The sequence below is a fragment of the Salmo salar genome, chromosome ssa01 (genome assembly GCF_905237065.1).
Source record: "Salmo salar chromosome ssa01, Ssal_v3.1, whole genome shotgun sequence".
In the NCBI taxonomy this organism is placed as follows: domain Eukaryota; kingdom Metazoa; phylum Chordata; class Actinopteri; order Salmoniformes; family Salmonidae; genus Salmo; species Salmo salar.
In genome coordinates this window covers 145268425-145288351 of record NC_059442.1, presented here as the reverse complement: position 1 = coordinate 145288351, position 19927 = coordinate 145268425, and the positions used below count along the sequence as shown (strand labels likewise).

Below are 19927 nucleotides of genomic sequence, written 5' to 3'. Positions count from 1 at the left end.
ACGGCTTCCACTAGATGTCAACGATCTTTATAAAGTTGTTTGAAGCGTCTATGATAAACAGAGAGCAAATTAGAATGCAAGGAAGTTGACATGTCATCACTTCATTTTTTTGCGCCTGCGCATAAATCTGAGAAGCGTGAGTTTGTCATCATTGTTTATCTAGACATAGGATAGGTTGTGTGAAAATATTACTGATGTTTAACGTTAAAAATGGACCAAAAGATTAATGCTAAACAACATTTGACATGTTTGAACGAACGTAAATAGATTATTTACTAGGTTTTTTTAGCTTTTCGCCGTGATTTTACACCCCCCCCACCACGTTTTGTGGGAGCATAATGAACGCTAAATACTTGGTGTTATTTGGACATAAATTATGAACTTTGTCAAAAGAAACCACATTTGTTCCGGACCTGGGAAATCCTGGCAGTGCCTTCTGATGGAGATAATCAAAGGTAAGGGGATATTTACAATGTTATTATCGATATTAGATGATGCTAACTGTATAGCATAGCTTATTGTTCTTAGCATAGCACCCCGTTTATTGCAAAATGTGATTTCCCAGTAAAGTTATTTTGAGATCTGGCCATTCGGTAGCAATTACGAGATGATAATATATTATTCTTTGAATGACAATATTATAATTTACCAATGTTTTCGAATAGTAATTTTGTTATGTTCACCGGAAGCATTTCAGAGAAGAAAAAATCTGAATTTCACGCTACTGTAAAATGCTGTTTTTGGATATAAATATGAACTTGATGGAACAAAAAATGCATGTATTGTATAACATAATGTCCTAGGAGTGTCATCTGATGGAGATTGACAAAGGTTAGTGCATAATTCTAGCTGGTTTCTGCTTTTGGTGACGCCTGGCCTTGAATTGAAAATGGATGTTTGTACTTTTGTGGCTATGTACTGTCCTAACATAATCTAACTTTATGCTTTTGCCGTAAAGCCTCTTTGAAAATCGAACAATGTGGTTAGATTAAGGAGATGTTTATCTTTTAAATTGTGTAAAATAGTTGATTGTTTGAGAAATTGAAATTATTAGATTTTTGATGTTTTGAATTTCCAGCCTTGTTTGCAATCCCGACTCGGGGTTCATTGCTAACCTGTAGCCCCAACAGGTTAATTAATGTACCACAGTCTCTAGGGGGAAGATGTGGGGTTGGAGGGATGGAGATCCAGCACAGAGAGCAAACAGTAGGGTTCCTAATAGGCATGCGCAGGGGATTCTGTATTATTACCATATTTGGGCATAGGTTGTGTATGACACCGTATTAGATCATCCCATACAGCCCTGACAACGACTACCGGGTCGTTGTCAGGGCAGGGCAAGGTCAATCTACCAGTGTTGGGTTACTGATCAATGACGTAATACCATACCCTCAGCATAGACCTAGAATAACATAACGGTCCCAATTCTACCCTATGGCCCAAAGCCAAATCAGATAAAGCTCTGCTATAGTCTATTGATTAAGAACATCAACAACACAAAAATACAGCAGAGCTCTGGATCCGTATTCATAAAGCATCTCAGAATTGGAGTGCTGATCTAGGATCAGGTCCCCACTGTCAATGTAATCGTATTTGTTTATTACCGAAAAATCCCAAACTATCCCAGATCAGAACTGCTCCTCACCTCTCCCTTCTTGACAGTCATGGACTGGCGTCTGGGCGTGGTCTCCTCGTTGATGCTGGACAGGAAGTTCTGGGAGATGCGGAGCGCGTCCTGGAGCAGGGGATGGTCTGGGTGGCTGGAGGGCGTGTGCTTCAGCAGGTCCTACAGGCACACCCACAGACACATAGTTACCGTGTGTTACAGAGACAGTCTTTAAACACACCCACAGACACACAGTTACCGTGCGTTACAGAGACAGTCTTTAAACACACCCACAGACACACAGTTACCGTGCGTTACAGAGACAGTCTTTAAACACACCCACAGACACACAGTTACCGTGTGTTACAGAGACAGTCTTTAAACACACCCACAGACACACAGTTACCGTGTGTTACAGAGACAGTCTTTAAACACACCCACAGACACACAGTTACCGTGTGTTACAGAGACAGTCTTTAAACACACCCACAGACACACAGTTACCGTGTGTTACAGAGACAGTCTTTAAACACACCCACAGACACACACTTACCGTGTGTTACAGAGACAGTCTTTAAACACACCCACAGACACACAGTTACCGTGTGTTACAGAGACAGTCTTTAAACATCCTGAGTTGTGAGGTTCACAGAATTACCAGTACATACAAAAAGAGCAGGAGAATAAACAAAAAGCAAGCTTTGTGTTTTGGGGCTGCCTTATACTCACATGCAGTACCAGGGTGCTACGAGTAACTCTGTCCACTGGTTTGTACAGGAGAGCTTTGGGAGAGAAAGGAGAGACAGCAACATGAGCTACAACACAGCCCCACTAGGTCAGGGCACTATGACATGACACTAGTCAAATAACCAGTCTATTTTTCTGTGGCAGTGATTTAGTCTGTGTCATTAATGGTAGCCTATTCCTTATATAGTGCACGACTTTTGACCAGAGTAGTCAGAAGTATAGGACTATATAGGGTGCCATTTCAGACACATGTTAAATGTTCAGTTATACTGTTGGCTACTTACTCTCCAGAGAGTTCTTGGCTGACTGATCCTTCAAGTCCTTGGTGCTCCTCACCTTGAGGTTCTGTTAGGGACACAGAATGAGTGAACAGTGGACAACATTACACAGAGGAAAACCTGATGCTGATCAACATACAACCAACATGGTGCTGGCAAATGATAATAACAGCCTGGCCCCTTGATGTAGTGCTTCATGTCTTATAGTCTGTCCCAAATGGCACAGTATTCCCTATATATAGTGGTGCACTACTTCTGATCAGAGCCCTGCGGGCCTTGGTCAAAAGTAGTACACTATAAATGGAATAGGGTGCCATTTGGGATGCAGAGAGCCCAGCAGTAATGAGACAGACACACTCTCCTCAGCCTAACTCCTAACTCCTAATGCACCCAATAAACCATCATCAGCATTTTTCCACAGTCACGTTCAGATGGCAGAGAGACATGCATCATTACATATCCCATTAAAAACACTGAATGATTGATTCTCTGCCTCAAATCCAGTCACCATCTTAAAGGGAAACTTCAGGATTTTGGAAATGAGGCCCTTTATCTACCTCACCAGAGTCAGATGAAGTCGTGGATGAATAAGTTTTTTATTTGTGTGCAGTTTGAAGGAAGTTGGTAACTAGTGCTAGCGCAATTTCTAACTAGCGCAATCACTGGAAGTCTATAGTATCTGCTAGCAAGTCAGTTAAGAACAAATTCTTATTTTCAATGATGGCCTAGGAACAGTGGGTTAACTGCCTTGTTCAGGGGCAGAAGGACAGATTTTTACCTTGTCAGCTCAGGGATTCGATTTAGCAACCTTTCGGTTACTGGCCCAACGCTCTAACCACTAGGCTCCCTGCCTCTAACCACTAGGCTCCCTGCCTCTAACCACCAGGGTTCCTGCCTCTAACCACCAGGGTTCCTGCCTCTAACCACCAGGGTTCCTGCCTCTAACCACCAGGGTTCCTGCCTCTAACCACCAGGGTTCCTGCCTCTAACCACCATGGTTCCTGCCTCTAACCACCAGGGTTCCTGCCTCTAACCACCAGGGTTCCTGCCTCTAACCACCAGGGTTCCTGCCGCCAACATCCCGAAGTATCCCTTTAATGTTCACCGGTGGCTTTGGCACAATATTTTACGTACCAGCGGCCGTGACTACATACAGACTTTAGTCCAAAATATCTGTTTAAAATAAGCCCTTAAAAAAACTTCTAGTCAAGAGATCGTAGTGAAATTGAAATTTGATTATTTAATGCATTCACACCTGTAGCCTGATAAGCAATGAAGCGTTTCACCACGTGTAACCCCAGCTTCGTACATCATCGTCTAAACTGTTTCTCCTTGCCTTGGCATTATGCTTCTCTGTTCAGGCAATTACACTTCCTATCTGAGAGAGACGTTCTTCCACTAGCATGGCTGGGCCCTTAAAGCTCTGTTTTGGGGATAAATTAATATATTAGCCTGTCATGGTTCATCTGCACATAGGTAAGATGGAGTGCATTTCCGTACTCCAGGGTTTCTAACACTGGCCGCCGGGGACTCAGACAGCAACCAGAAACCCAAGAAAACATTACCCACCACCTCCCTCTGCATTGGTTCCACATCACTGCAGAACACACAGATTGCAGACACACAGGCAGGCAGGCAGGCAAAACAGTATAATAATACAATACAATTCAAGTGTGGTCTAATGGCAATCAGAGGCGTCATGCCCATAGGGGGCAGAATGACACAGGCCCCTCAGATTTGATTTGATTTTAACTGCCGGTGATAGGCAGGACTCACAGGAGGTATATTTGTAAATTGTATCAAGCTATGTAGCATACTGATTCCTTCTTGATTAATAAACCAAATTGAAATGTTTTGTTGTTTCTATGTAGTACTAGCCACGTAGAAATTGTATGAAGTTGGCTTTAGCGAGCCAGCTAGATAGGTTCCCAATCTCCCAACTAGCTACCAAGCCATTTCAGCTTAGAGTAACTTATCTAAGTATCTTAGCTGACATGCCTGCTGGCAAGGTTGCTAGATTTGAGAAAAGTAAGCAATTACTAAATGTACTGAAAAAGACTCACATTCCTTTCCATCTTTTACACAGGTTTTAGCAGAGATGCAGAGAAGCATATTTAGGGTCGCAGTTGTACTAAACTCCTAAGGAAAAATGCTAAATTCTCCACCGTCCATCTATCCATCCACACGTACTTCATGCCCCTCTAAAATAATGGGTTCATGACGCCCCTGAAGGCAATGATTGTGAAATTGTGTGGGTGGTGGCGGTGAAGGGGTTTGTGGGTAAAACAAATAGAATAAATCTGTTGAGTTTGATACCCCACTGTCCTCTTTACACGAGTAGATGTGAAATGTTCTCCCAACGATTTTCCCTGTGTGCTTAATGGCCCACTTTCACAGTCTCCAACCATCCTCTCTGTCTGTCTCTCTACGCAGCGTGGCAGAGTGACCTGGGGCTGGGACACAAAGCTGCTTCCTAAGAGCTGGAGAAAGAGCTACTTTCCTCTCAGGAGGAGAGAGCTTGAAGAGAAACATTTATTTTCAAGCTGTCACTTTGAGGATGTGGAAGACTGAGTGTGTTCATATACTGTTAGTGGAGGGATGTTTCTTCCTTTCCACCCATATCCCATCACCCCATTTCCAAAACAAGAGGTGTACCCCCTAGCCCCCATAGTCAAGATGAAATGACAAAACCTATCCAGTTTACTAGTCATTACCTCCTTTCTTCCATACCTCCCCCACTCGCTCCCTCCCTCCCTCCTTCTCTCACCTCCCTGTCCCCTGTCCTCCCATACCTCCTGTCTCCTCTCCTCCCTCCCTCACCTCCCTGTCCCCACTCCTCCCATACCTCAGTCTCCTCTCCTCCCTCCCTCCCTCCTTCCCTCACCTTCCTGTCCCCTCTCCTCCCATACCTCCCATACCTCCTCTCCTCCCTGTCCCCTCTCCTCCCATACCTCCCTGTCCCCTCTCCTCCCCGTCTCCTCTCCTCCCTCCCTCCCTCCTTCCCTCACCTCCCTGTCCCCTCTCCTCCCATACCTCCCTGTCCCCACTCCTCCCATACCTCCCTGTCCCCTCTCCTCTCCTCCCTCACCTCCCTGTCCCCTCTCCTCCCATACCTCCCTGTCCTCCCATACCTCCTGTCTCCTCTCCTCCCTCCCTCCCTCACCTCCCTGTCCCCTCTCCTCCCATACCTCACTGTCTCCTCTCCTCCCTCCCTCCCTCCCTCCTTCCCTCACCTCCTTGTCCCCTCTCCTCCCGTACCTCCCTGTCCCCTCTCCTCGCATACCTCCCTGTCCCCTCTCCTCCCATACCTCCCTGTCTCCTCTCCTCTCCTCCCTCCCTCCCTCCCTCCCTCCCTGTCCCCTCTCCTCCCATACCTCCCTGTCCCCTCTCCTCCCATACCTCCCTGTCCCCTCTCCTCCCATACCTCCCTGTCCCCTCTCCTCCCATACCTCCCTGTCTCCTTCCCTCCCTCCCTCCCTCCCTCCTTCCCTCACCTCCCTGTCCCCACTCCTCCCATACCTCCCTGTCCCCTCTCCTCTCCTCCCTCACCTCCCTGTCCCCTCTCCTCCCATACCTCCGCTCCTCCCTCCTTCCCTCACCTCCCTGTCCCCTCTCCTCCCATACCTCCCTGTCCCCACTCTTCCCATACCTCCCCGTCTCTTCTTCTCCTTCCCTCATCTCCCATACCTCCCTGTCTCCTCTCCTCCCTCCCGCCCTTCTTCCCTCACCTCCCAGTCTCCTCTCCCCCATCCCTCACCTCCCTGTCCCCTCTCCTCCCATACCTCCCTCCCTCCTTCCCTCCCATACCACCCCATCTACCTCCGTGCCAGTTCCCATTACCTCAGAGATTTCAGCGAACTGCGTGTTGGCCTGACAGCACTTCTCAGCCGTCTCCACGGCAACCTCGTAGTTGTCCACAAAGGCCCGATAAACTCCCAGCTGGCTGGCCTGTCGAACGGATGGGGAGGGTGCGAGAGAGGACAAAATACAAAAGCCACATTAAAATACAGTCACCACTTTCCATAGTCCATATTTACCAAAGTAGGCCTTCTGTTTGCATTGCTGTTTTGGGGGAAAGAAGGACATGTTGGCATAATCACAACAGGACAAATGGCAGCTACAACCCAACAGAGTTCACCATAATGAGTGGAGAAAAAAAAACTAAGTGTTTGGGACACAGTTCGACAGACGGGGCGATGTCATCATCGCCACAGGAAACACCAGCATTTCCGTGGCGCAGTCCCGGCCTACGGCTGTTGCCATGGTAGCGGCGGAGTGAAGGACTACGCTGGGGTGAGTAATGAGTGTCCTGGGTAACAGTTGCTGTAAAAACACATTTGAAAATCTCATTCAGCCGTCCTAACTCCTTGAAACTCTGCCCGTCAGTAACACTATCCATCTACTTAGCGCTCAACTGCCTAATCCATTCTCCTGAATACAAGCCTGACAGCAATGGATGAAGAGGGGGGTAGAGTGTGTAATGATGAAGAGGGGGGGTAGAGTGTGTAATGATGAGAGAGGGGGGGTAGAGTGTGTAATAATGAGAGAGGGGGGTAGAGTGTGTAATGATGAGAGAGGGGGGTAGAGTGTGTAATAATGAGAGAGGGGGTAGAGTGTGTAATGATGAAGAGGGGGGTAGAGTGTGTAATGATGAAGAGGGGGGTAGAGTGTGTAATGATGAAGAGGGGGGGGTAGAGTGTGTAATGATGAAGAGGGGGGTTGAGTGTGTAATGATGAAGAGGGGGGGTGGAGTGTGTAATGATGAAGGGGGGTTGAGTGTGTAATGATGAAGAGAGGGGGTAGAGTGTGTAATGATGAGAGAGGAGGGTAGAGTGTAATGATGAAGAGGGGGGTAGAGTGTGTAATGATGAAGAAGGGGGGTAGAGTGTGTAATGATGAAGAGGGGGGTAGAGTGTGTAATGATGAGAGAGGGGGCAACTGAGGCAAACGCAAAAATGTTTTACACACACACATGCACCCACCAACACATGTACGAACACACACACACAGCTACACACACAGCACCAAGGTAGCTTAGTGTGCCCCTGAAGAATAGTCTACAAGAACACAGTGCCCAGGACACAATATGCTTCTCTACTTCACCTTAGCACTGGTCCATCTGCACCTGCTCATGAATATCTCCAGTGCATTGTATGTAGATGACAGACAGCGGACTGACAGCGGGCTGCCAGAACCTGTTCCTCTCTTTACTTTCTAGCATCACCTATGAGCTCATCCCATTCCCACACATTATCATCCTGGTGTGACCCCTGACCTTTACAGTATTTCCTGTCCCCTGGTGGCATGCTGAGACAATCGATTTTGTCCCACAGTCAAAAGAAACCCACGTTTTTCCAGGAGCTGCTAGAAGTTGAGTCGGTAAGAAATTTTCCCCCACCAAGCAATCCTATCCCTACTGCGTCTGAGTCCTGCCCCAGGCCAGAATAAATCTGCACCACAGTGGACAGGAATTCAGAGCGTGACAATCCCACTATGGGCAGGGAGGAGCCGGAATGGCGGTAATAGCGCTGCAGACATGGAGCAGTTGGAGCCGTTCGACACACACAGTTGCTGGCTGGCTGTATGGTGACGTAAGATGACGAGTGAAACCGCATGGTTGGGATGCTTTTCTTATCTAGCACAGACTGGGAGGAAGGTGTCATCAACAGCACAAGAATGTACTCAGAACACGTACTGTGTGTTGGTGGACATATTGTATACTTTGTGTGCAAAGATGCTACAGTATTACTCTTGAAATTCACCATTCATATGCACCTATCCTAGATAAAGAAAATGTCAGTCTCCATGGTGTATTCATAGACCTATATAAGAAACAGCAGAGAGGACTGTACCATTAGGGGAAAACAGTACAGTGTATTATTTAGCCCCATTTTGGGGCTTTAAAGGAGTGTGAGAATACTTCTCTCTTGACACCCGCACTCATAACCTGTCATGAACCTTTTTTCAGTTTTTCCCCCCTTCTTTCTGGTAGTGATGAGCTGTTACTTTTCCTCCGGCTGACTGTCTGTTACAGACAGGGGAGACAGCTCTATCACAGAGACTCAGCCTAAATCTGCTAGCTGCTCCCCTCACCCACTCTCCTCCCTCCTCACCCACTCTCCTCCCGCCTCTCCTCTCTTCTCATCCTCTCTCGCTCCCCTCCTCCACCCTAAATGGCTGTCATGTAAGGAGAGTTTTCCTGCGGTGTTGGCGTCTTCTTGATGTCTGGCGAGAGGAATTGGGGGAAAGATGTATTTTGGTATGAGGGAGATAAAGAGATGAATAGAGAAAGACAGAACGAAAAAGAGAGATAGAGAGAGGAAGAACTAACAGGCTACTCCTCTATTGTAGCCTACAACCTGTGAATCCATATTGCTCCTCTTTCAACGCTCCTCTTTCAACGCTCGTCTGCTGGGAGACGCAAAACGCAGCCGTTGAAGCCACTGCTTATCACATAGCAGACACAGACAAGAGAGAAAAACGAACAATTCATAAATAAATGCGGAAAAGGATTCCGGCGTGTGCCGCCCTGACAGTATAACAGACAAATGAAATAGTCATTATTCAGGCCTCCGGGGAGAGCGGGCTTTGTGAAGATAATAGGAGGGAAGAGAGAGAGAAAAGTCCCCCATCGCTCAGTGTATGGCACTATGTATAGGCTGCTTCTTAGAGACAGAGAGCACACAGTGTAACATTAGTCTCAGAGCTCCCTGGGTAAAAAAGACAGCATTGTGACACTCTACTTCTTCATGTGCACTGTCCTCGTACACACAGCCCTCATGACAGGCTAGACTCAGGCTCTACTTCTGCAGTGGCTGCATGAGCATTAGGGGAATAAACAAGTGGTTAATTCAGGGTTAATTGACCCGTTGTGAACAGGATGAAATGGGCCCAGTCAGTACAGGTTTGGCTCTGGCCTCCGTGGCAGAAGCTCCCGGGTCAGGAGGAGAGGGGCTATTCCATCTGTCCCTAAAATAAGTTGCACCTCATGAGGTTGATCAATGTGATTTGATTTAGCATTTCTTCCATTCAGAGTACGGATGCTGCTGTGAGCTGTGACACGAAGCCACACTGAACCACAGGCAGACTGTATAATGCATAAAGGTCCTGTGTCATTCTGAATGAGGCTCATGATGTCATGTTGCCATGCAGCCAGGTCCAGGGAGGGACTCCTCTGTCATCCTGAGTCAGGCTCCAGGCTCCTACAGACACAGGGCAGGGGCGCATCCCAGGGATCTGGCTTATGACCTCACCTGTTTCTGGAAGAGGTCCCCCACGCGCTGGTGGTGGCTCCACTGCTGCACCCGGGGGAGCAGGCCGTCGTAGAACTCCTTGTGGACCTCGTAGAGCTCGGGCACTTTGAAGAAGATGGTCTCGATCTGGGGGATGGTCAGCACCGGCTGGGACGTGGTGGCTGCTGCCTTCAGAGGCTTCATAGGCTGAGAGAACAGGTGAGAGAGAGAGAGTTTGTACTGTGTGTGTACGTGTATGTGATACATAGAGCATTTATGGAAAGTCCTGTGTGTGTGTTCCAGTCTCTCACCAGTAGCAGTGCCTCGAGGTGGCTGAGGTAGGTCTCCTCGCTGGCTAGGATCCCAGACAGAACCCACTTCCTCATCTCCAGGCCTTTCTCTAGGTCCAACTCCGTCTGCAACAAACACATAGGAAACGACTATGAAAAAATGCACACACAAGTACTGTACAGACAATGCAAACAAAGCATGAGCATTAGTCTGATGACAACAACGTAGTGGGTAGAAAGAGGAGCTATACAGTGCCTTCAGAAAGTATTCATTCCCCTTGACTTATTCTACTTATTCTATTTTGTTGTGTTACAGCCGGAATTCAAAATGTATAAAAAATTTAAAAAACACAAAACCCCTACACACAAAACCCCATAATGACAAAGTGAAAACATGTTTTTAGAAATGTTTGCAAATTTAATGAAAAAGAAATACAGAAATATCTCATTTACAAAAGTTAGAATCACCTTTGGCAGTGACTACAGTCATGAGTCTTTCTGGGTAAGTTTCTAAGAGCTTTGCAAACCTGGATTGTACAATATTTGCCCATTATTCTTTTGAAAATTCTTCATGCTCTGTCATATTGGTTGTTGATCATTGCTAGACAACCATTTTCAGTTCTTGCCATAGATGTTCAAGTAGATTTAAGTCAAAACTTTAATTTGGCCACTCAGGAACATTCATTGTCTTCTTGGTAAGCAACTCCAGTGTAGATTTGGCCTTGTGTTTTAGGCTATTGTCCTGCTGAAAGGTGAATTCATCTCCCAGTGTCTGGTGGAAAGCAGACTGAACCAGGTTTTCCTCTTGGATTTTGCCTGTGCTTCGCTCCATATAGAGAATGGTACTCAGTAATGTGTTGTATTGGATTTTCCCCAAACCTAACACTTCATATTAAGTACAAAAAGTGAATTGCTATATGACATTTTTTGCAGTATTACTTTAGTGCCTTGTTGTAAATAGGATGCATGCTTTTCAATATTTTAATTCTGTACAGGCTTCCTTCTTTTCACTCTGTCAATTATGTTAGTATTGTGGAGTAGCTACAATGTCGTTGATCCATCCTCAGTTTTCTCCTAGCACAGCCATTAAACTCTGTAACTGTTTTAAATTCACCCTGAGCGGTTTCCTTCCTCTCCGGCAACTGAGTTAGGAAGGATGCCTGTATCTTTGTAGTGACTGGGTGTATTGATACACCATCCAAAGTGTAATTAATAACTTCACCATGCTTAAAGGAATATTCACTGTCTGCCAACAGGTGTCCCTTCTTTGCGAGGTATTGGAAAACCTCCCTGGTCTTTGTGGTTAAATCTGTATTTGAAATTCACTGCTTGACTGAGGGGCCGTACAGATAATTGTATGTGTGGGGTACAGAGATGAGGTAGTCATTCAAAAATCATGTTAAACACTATTACTGCACACAGAGTGTGTCCATACAACATATTATGTGACTTGCAAAGCACATTTTTACTCCTTAACGTTAGGCTTGCCATAAACAAAGGGGTTGAATACTTATTGACTCAAGACATTTCAGCTTTAAATGTTTTATTATTTTGGAAAAATGTTGAAAAACATAATTCCACTTTGAATCTAATTTAATAATTTTTAAATTCAGGCTGTAACACAACAAAATGTGGAAAAGGTCAAGGGGTGTGACTACTTTCTGAAGGCACTGTAGTTAATAAACGCTGTGGTCTAAAATACAGGAAGCCTAGTGATTAAGAGCATTGGGCCAGTAACCGAAAGGCCGCTGGTCCGAATCCCCGAGTCGACAAGGTATAACATCTGTCGATGTGCCCTTGAGCAAGACAATTAACCCTAATTGCTCCTGTAAACGCAGCTTTGTTTTTAAAGAAGCCATTGTTCTCGCATTCTTCCAGGACAACCGAACCTCACTAGAGAGTAACAACATTCAACATGCGGCCGATGAAAATCTTTGGGCCGTCTAGCCTAACCAAGGAACCTAAAATAACTCTGGCAGTCAGTATTTCCCATGGGATGTAGGTTGGTCTCTTAAAATGGCCAAGACAGAGGACAGGCATGGCAGGAGGTGTAGCTAACCCTCAGGCTACAGGACAGAGGAGAGGAGAGACAGAGAGCAGAGCAGAGCAGGCCAGGTAGGGCCAGGTAGGCAGGCCCTCTCCTAGGTCTGGGATATCCAACCCAGACGTCTGGTTAACTAAGCTGAACTAAAGCTATCTCTATCCAGCTATTTCAGAGCACAACCTGGGGCTCCTTGGAAAGAGAGATACTGAGTGGAGGGAGGGAGGGGTAAACACAATGCTCCCTCAGGTATGGGGCCTCTGTCTGTCTGCGTGTGTGTGTCTGTTTCCCCATGCCAGACAGGCACTCTCCAAGGTGCCCTATATTGTCAGACAGTGAGAGAGAGTGAGTGGAAAAACTATTTATTTACAAATGCCATAGGAGAAATAATAAGTCCCCATGCAGAAATGCAGTCTGAAATGAATTACAGAATGTGATCATGTTCTGTGTGTGTGTTTAATGGGGGGGTAAATGAGCCTTAAACTCCTGCTTCCATGGCCACTGAACAGGTAGTGGAAGCAGCAGATGTCAGTAAGAGTCTCAGTGGAACTACAGGGGTCCCGACTCACTGATGGAATCCATTACCTAGAGGTCTGTGCTGTGGACTCCATTACCCATATGTCTGTGCTGTGCATCGCTCTGCTTCTTGGTTCTTATACAACAAGCCGTTTCTGCTTCCATACTAGAGGAGAGTGTTAGAAGAGAACAGCTACATGTCTGACAGATGACTGACCACCGATTTCACCTGAACAAGATCAACAGATTGAATGTAATATTTTTCTGATGTGCGTTGAATCTTTATCTAACCCTGTAGGCCAGACGGGCGAAAGCCTGAGGGACGATAAAAGTGAATGAAAGAGAAAATGAATGTGAAACCTCTCAGAGATATAATGGGCCCAGCCAGCCCACGTTTCCATTGTGGAGGTGAGCTAGCGTGTATTCATTCATTGCTCAGCCCCAGACTCTCCTCCTCAGGGGGCCCATCGCATCTCCAGACTATCATCTTTTATTTATCGCCGTAGCAACAACTAATGAGCACCTCTCAGAATTGAGATGTGTAGAGACAGAGGGAGTCTGGTCCTGGGCCTATAACTCAGCTGATCACTCCAACACTCTGTGTGTCTGTGTGTCGTGTGTGTGTGTGTGTGTGTGTGTGTGTGTGTGTGTGTGTGTGTGTGTGTGTGTGTGTGTGTGTGTGTGTGTGTGTGTGTGTGTGTGTGCCTGATTTTAAAAAAAAAAGGGAAGTGTGTGTGCAGGCATCCATAGTAAAAAAAATCTAGATGGGAAGCACCCAGCCAAAGTCAGTCTACAGTAACTGTGTGTACCTTGACTTCATGTATCATTCTCTAAACACAAATACCACATGGATGGATTCGTGGTCACTACTGATTTGTTTAAGTAGGTCTAAGTCTAATTGCTCTGTGGAAATACACCATAAGACATACCAACAGTTATTATCGTGTATGTAAGCAGATGGCCTAATAACTGAGGACATTGAGAGAAACGTTCAAAGCCAGGTAGGAGGCGATTGTGGGCGGCAAAGAGCATCTCGTTTTATATAACTCCTGTTCACTTTAATTTCTCATATTTCTTCTGAACGTCAACATCATCCTTCTCTATCCCTGAAGCGTTAATGAGACCGTATCTCTTCTCTCTCTCTTCTCTCTGTTCCCAAAACACTCGGTGTAATGTGAAATCTAAACATCTCTGAATAATCTTGTTTTCTAAAGGAGTGAGTTATAGTACTGTAATACTTTCCAAGACTCTGGGGGAGATAGCAGGATCAAACAGCAGTGACTCACTCTGATGACATCAAAATGCTGTGTGGGCGAGCTGCTGAACCCAGGGGGTATCAAGGACGGACGGAGGGGGGGTATAAAGGACGGACGGATGGGTGGTATCAAGGACGGACGGAGGGGGTTATCAGGGACGGACGGATGGGTGGTATCAAGGACGGACGGAGGGGGGGTATCAAGGACGGACGGAGGGGGTTATCAAGGACGGACGGAGGGGGGGTATCAAGGACGGACGGAGGGGGGGTATCAAGGACGGACGGAGGGGGGGTATCAAGGACGGACGGAGGGGGGTTATCAGGCGACGGACGGATGGGTGGTATCAGGGACGGACAGACGGACGGAGGGTTTAGTATCAAGAATGGACGGACGGATGGGTGGTATCAAGGACGGACGGATGGGTGGTATCAAGGACGGATGGACGGAGGGGGGTATCAAGGACGGACGGACGGATGGGTGGTATCAAGGACGGATGGACGGAGGGGGGTATCAAGGACGGACGGACGGATGGGTGGTATCAGGGATGGACGGATGGGTGGTATCAAGGACGGATGGACGGAGGGGGGGTATCAAGGACGGACGGACGGACGGGGTATCAAGGATGGACGGATGGGTGGTATCAAGGACGGATGGACGGAGGGGGGGGTATCAAGGAGGGACGGACGGAGGGGGTATCAAGGAGGGACATCATTGCATTTTGGAGATGACTAATGAAAAACAACAGTGTGCACAAATCTGTCTATGTGTGGTGCTGCTGTGTGGATATTGAGTGTGATACGTTTAGCTGCCTAGTTACAAAAAAGGTTAAATAAATCCACACAAATAAACAAAACGAATAAAAAATAGCTGGAGCTCTCTCTCTGCTAACACTACAGTAACAGGTTTACTCAGGGAGTGGGTCTCTAAATACAGGAGTTTACTCAGGGAGTGGGACTCTAAATACAAGAGTTTACTCAGGGAGTGGGCCTCTAAATACAAGAGTTTACTCAGGGAGTGGGCCTCTAAATACAAGAGTTTACTCAGGGAGCGGACCTCTAAATACAAGAGTTTACTCAGGGAGTGGGCCTCTAAATACAAGAGTTTACTCAGGGAGCGGGGCTCTAAATACAGGAGTTTACTCAGGGAGCGGACCTCTAAATACAAGAGTTTACTCAGGGAGCGGGCCTCTAAATACAAGAGTTTACTCAGGGAGCGGGCCTCTAAATACAAGAGTTTACTCAGGGAGTTGTCTCTAAATACAAGAGTTTACTCAGGGAGTGGGGCTCTAAATACAAGAGTTTACTCAGGGAGCGGGGCTCTAAATACAGGAGTTTACTCAGGGAGCGGGCCTCTAAATACAAGAGTTTACTCAGGGAGCGGGCCTCTAAATACAAGAGTTTACTCAGGGAGTGGGCCTCTAAATACAGGAGTTTACTCAGGGAGTGGGGCTCTAAATACAAGAGTTTACTCAGGGAGTGGGCCTCTAAATACAAGAGTTTACTCAGGGAGTGGGTCTCTAAATACAAGAGTTTACTCAGGGAGTGGGTCTCTAAATACAAGAGTTTACTCAGGGAGTGGGGCTCTAAATACAAGAGTTTACTCAGGGAGCGGGCCTCTAAATACAAGAGTTTACTCAGGGAGTGGGCCTCTAAATACAGGAGTTTACTCAGGGAGTGGGCCTCTAAATACAAGAGTTTACTCAGGGAGTGGGCCTCTAAATACAGGAGTTTACTCAGGGAGTGGGCCTCTAAATACAGGAGTTTACTCAGGGAGTGGGTCTCTAAATACAGGAGTTTACTCAGGGAGTGGGTCTCTAAATACAGGAGTTTACTCAGGGAGTGGGTCTCTAAATACAGGAGTTCACTCAGCAAATGTCACTCAATCCCTGCAATACCAAATCCATCACACTTTGTGGACAGTGAGAGTGTGTATGTGTGTGTGTGTGTGCGCCTGTGTATGCTTATTAAAACCGCCCAGGGACTCATCATTTATTGGCAGATTCAACCATCAATCAATTTGACAAGCACTCTGTCTGCTACTGAGGCGAGGCAGGGATGGGTCACAGGCCTTACTTTATTACCACTGATGTTATTATTTCCTCCAGGAGAGAGAGAATGCAGTACAGTGATGTGATTACTTCCTCCAGGAGAGAGACACTTGTCACAACCTGACCAGTAAAGGGGGTTATTTGTTATTGTAGTTTGGTCAGGGCGTGGCAGGGGGTGTTTGTTTTATGTGTTTCGGGGTTTTTGGTTTATGTTCTATGTTAGTATATTTCTATGTTTATTCTAGTGTGTCTATTTCTATGTTTAAGTTTCTTGGGTTGGCCTTCAATTGGAGACAGCTGTTCCTCGTTGCCTCTAATTGAAGGTCCTATTTAGTAGGGGTGTTTTTTCCTGTGTTTTGTGGGTGGTTGTTTCCTGTTTTGTGTATGTTGCACCTGACAGGACTGTTTACGGTCGTTTTGTTGTTTTGTTGATTTAGAGTTGAATAAAAGTGAATATGAGCACGTCACACGCCGCGTCTTGGTCCCCTTTAGACGACAAACGTTACAACACTGCAGTACAGTGATGTGATTACTTCCTCCAGGAGAGAGAGACTGCAGTACAGTGATGTGATTACTTCCTCCAGGAGAGAGACACTGCAGTACAGTGATGTGATTACTTCCACCAGGAGAGAGAGACTGCAGTACAGTGATGTGATTACTTCCACCAGGAGAGAGAGACTGCAGTACAGTGATGTGATTACTTCCTCCAGGAGAGAGAGACTGCAGTACAGTGATGTGATTACTTCCACCAGGAGAGAGAGACTGCAGTACAGTGATGTGATTACTTCCTCCAGGAGAGAGAGACTGCAGTACAGTGATGTGATTACTTCCACCAGGAGAGAGACACTGCAGTACAGTGATGTGATTACTTCCTCCAGGAGAGAGACACTGCAGTACAGTGATGTGATTACTTCCACCAGGAGAGAGACTGCAGTATGGTGCGTTTACAACAACATATACTAACATAGCACCAGGCTAACCCAATCAGTAAGGTGTACACACACCTATCGCAAGGTAATCACATTGCAAAAATGGCAATATAATGTCACTAAGGTAGTATGGCTTATTGATGAAGATAATAAGCTATTATACTATATATCTGTTGAAGGGGAGGGGTGTGTGTGTGGTCTCCATGGTAACCTATGAGGAGAAAGAGGCCTCAGAGATAAGTGTCTATGTTTCTTCATGGCTCAGGCTGTGATGGAAAGCCAGAAGGTGATAGAACAGAGTAGGAGAGACATGAGGAGCTTCCTGGGGTGATTGGGAGGTTAACTTTGTGACATAGACTCAACGGGGGGTGGCACTCACCGACTTGGAGGACTCAAGGGATCCGGAGGAGAGGGTGTCTCGGCTGCTGCGGCTCTTGGAGCTGAGGTGTGGCGAAGAGGAGGGCGAGTCGTCGATGTAGGGTAGGATGTCATGGTGGCGCCGCTGCTCCTCCGCACGGTCCGCATCGTAGCCGTAAGTGGGAGGGGTCCCCGTGAACGGACCATCTGTGATTGACAAAGCATTTGTGATCATGTTGCTGAATATAAGGGTAATTATCCTAGTATAGATATTTCTGTTTGTAGTCTAAATCCCTTCAAGGCCAGGAGGCTGAGTACAGTGGAGAGTTCTGGGTAGTGTGTTTGTAATGCTGGGGTGGTGGGGGCATCCGTGTCAGAATGTCTGAGACCTTTTGGTCAACCCCCACGAGAGCTGTCAACCCCCACGTTTACACCACACAGTCAGCATTTTGTCTGCATTTACATGAGCTCAACCTCCCTCCACTGGAAACGACAGCCAGGGACTCTGAGTGGATGGTCGCGGGCCAAACAATAGATTGAATTTGAAAAGAACAATCATTTTACACCTTCATTTCATTCTATTCGTGGGAAAACTTGTAAACATATTTCCTAAATTAAACTCATTTTTGGGTGAATTACTGGTGATTTTACAGTATAGTTTTTTTACCTAAAAACGATGGGGGGCCCACTGACATACTGTGTGTGTGACATTTTTCTATTTCCTTACTCATGGTTTTAACTTTCACTCCATCGATAAGCCATTTCTCCCTCTCCCACACTCCCCTCTGTCTGTCTGTGTGCCCACTGCCCACTGTACCCACAGCCTACTGCCCATAGTGACAGTGCCCGCTGCTGCCAACCGCCCTGTGGAGCATGCTGCCAGGCCATGCCAGGTGAGGCCAGGGGACAACTGAGGGACTGTCTGAGGATGGGCACACTGCCTGCCAGGTGCCTGCTCAGTGCCCCATGCCAAGGGCCATTAAGACAGTCTCTCCATAGATAGACACCACCAAAGTATGTACCACCAAAGTATGCACCACCAAAGTGTGTACCACCAAAGTGCACCGCAAAGAGGAGATCTAGTGGTGGAGGGGCATACAAGGCACAAAGGCACGTTAAGAGTAACATCATTGTTTATATTGATTTAGGACTATTGTACAACCACTCAAGATTCAAAGACGTACACAGTATATTCAGTATCCATGAACTAGGTCAACCTGGGAGGTATTTCCCTCATTTACCCTAAGCAAGTATAGTGTACAGGTCTGTATTAGTGTCTGGTATGATTCTACACTAATTGTATGCCTCGGGCCTCAGAGCCTGTGTGTATTTTCCAGTAAGGAGGGATGAGACATCATAATGCAGTTACAGGTCAGCTGTGAGGTTACTGTGCTATAGGTGCTGTCTCCAGGGAACATAGTATCTCTAAGACAGCTCCTCTAGCCCAGACAGTGTCTACAGTCCAGTAACAGCCCCTCTAGCCCAGACAGTGTCTACAGTCCAGTAACAGCCCCTCTAGCCCAGACAGTGTCTACAGTCCAGTAACAGTCCCTCTAGCCCAGACAGTGTCTACAGTACAGTAACAGCTCCTCTAGCCCAGACAGTGTCTACAGTCCAGTAACAGCCCCTCTAGCCCAGACAGTGTCTACAGTACAGTAACAGCCCCTCTAGCCCAGACAGTGTCTACAGTACAGTAACAGCCCCTCTAGCCCAGACAGTGTCTACAGTACAGTAACAGCCCCTCTAGCCCAGACAGTGTCTACAGTCCAGTAACAGCCCCTCTAGCCCAGACAGTGTCTACAGTCCAGTAACAGCCCCTCTAGCCCAGACAGTGTCTACAGTCCAGTAACAGCCCTTCTAGCCCAGACAGTGTCTACAGTACAGTAACAGTCCCTCTAGCCCAGACAGTGTCTACAGTCCAGTAACAGCCCTTCTAGCCCAGACAGTGTCTACAGTACAGTAACAGTCCCTCTAGCCCAGACAGTGTCTACAGTACAGTAACAGCCCCTCTAGCCCAGTGAGTCAGTCTCTTTCTGAACAGGTCCTCCATTTGTCCGCTGGCAGGCTCCACAGCTGCAACCATACTCATTCTGGTCACACCCCGACTCACGCTTCCTTCCAAACCTCCTCTCCTCTCTAATTCCCCCAACAGCCCCCGCTGGCATAGAATCCACTATCAATAATACACACACATACTCACGCACAAGCCCTTGCCCCCATCTCCCCATCTCTCAAAAAGTACACAAATGTTCTTCCTCAAGCTATTGGCAGAGGACAGTCCAACCACTGCCAATGGGGAAAAACAGTGTTAAATCACGTTGGCATGGAAACAGATTTTTTTGGAGGGAGTAGGCCTTTTCCCCTCACAGGTGGAAAAGTACAATCACACATGGAAATGGAGGTACTCTGCTGACATGGCAAAGCATGGGTCTTTTCCAAAACACCAGCGGGCGGGTCTAGAGAACTATCATGTGACCTGATTTCCTGAAACACCTGATGTCAGCTCTAAATGTCACGTATAAAAGACATCTACTTTGGTGCTGTTATGAATGGTATAAAACTCTGCATTGTGTAAATCACATACAGCACACTACCTGTGTGTGTGTGTGTGTGTGTGTGTGTGTGTGT

The 19927-nt window shown here is 46.8% G+C and overlaps 1 protein-coding gene across 1 annotated transcript in view; it reads right to left on the bottom strand.

The window, feature by feature from the left end:
- The window catches only part of LOC106566295 (breakpoint cluster region protein), a 129128-nt gene that overhangs the window by 41936 nt on the left and 67265 nt on the right, over positions 1-19927 (bottom strand). The window contains 7 exon segments of the mRNA XM_014134192.2: positions 1646-1786; positions 2336-2388; positions 2638-2698; positions 6472-6579; positions 9885-10070; positions 10175-10279; positions 17322-17506. Of these exon segments, the coding sequence (XP_013989667.2) occupies positions 1646-1786; positions 2336-2388; positions 2638-2698; positions 6472-6579; positions 9885-10070; positions 10175-10279; positions 17322-17506 (839 nt within the window).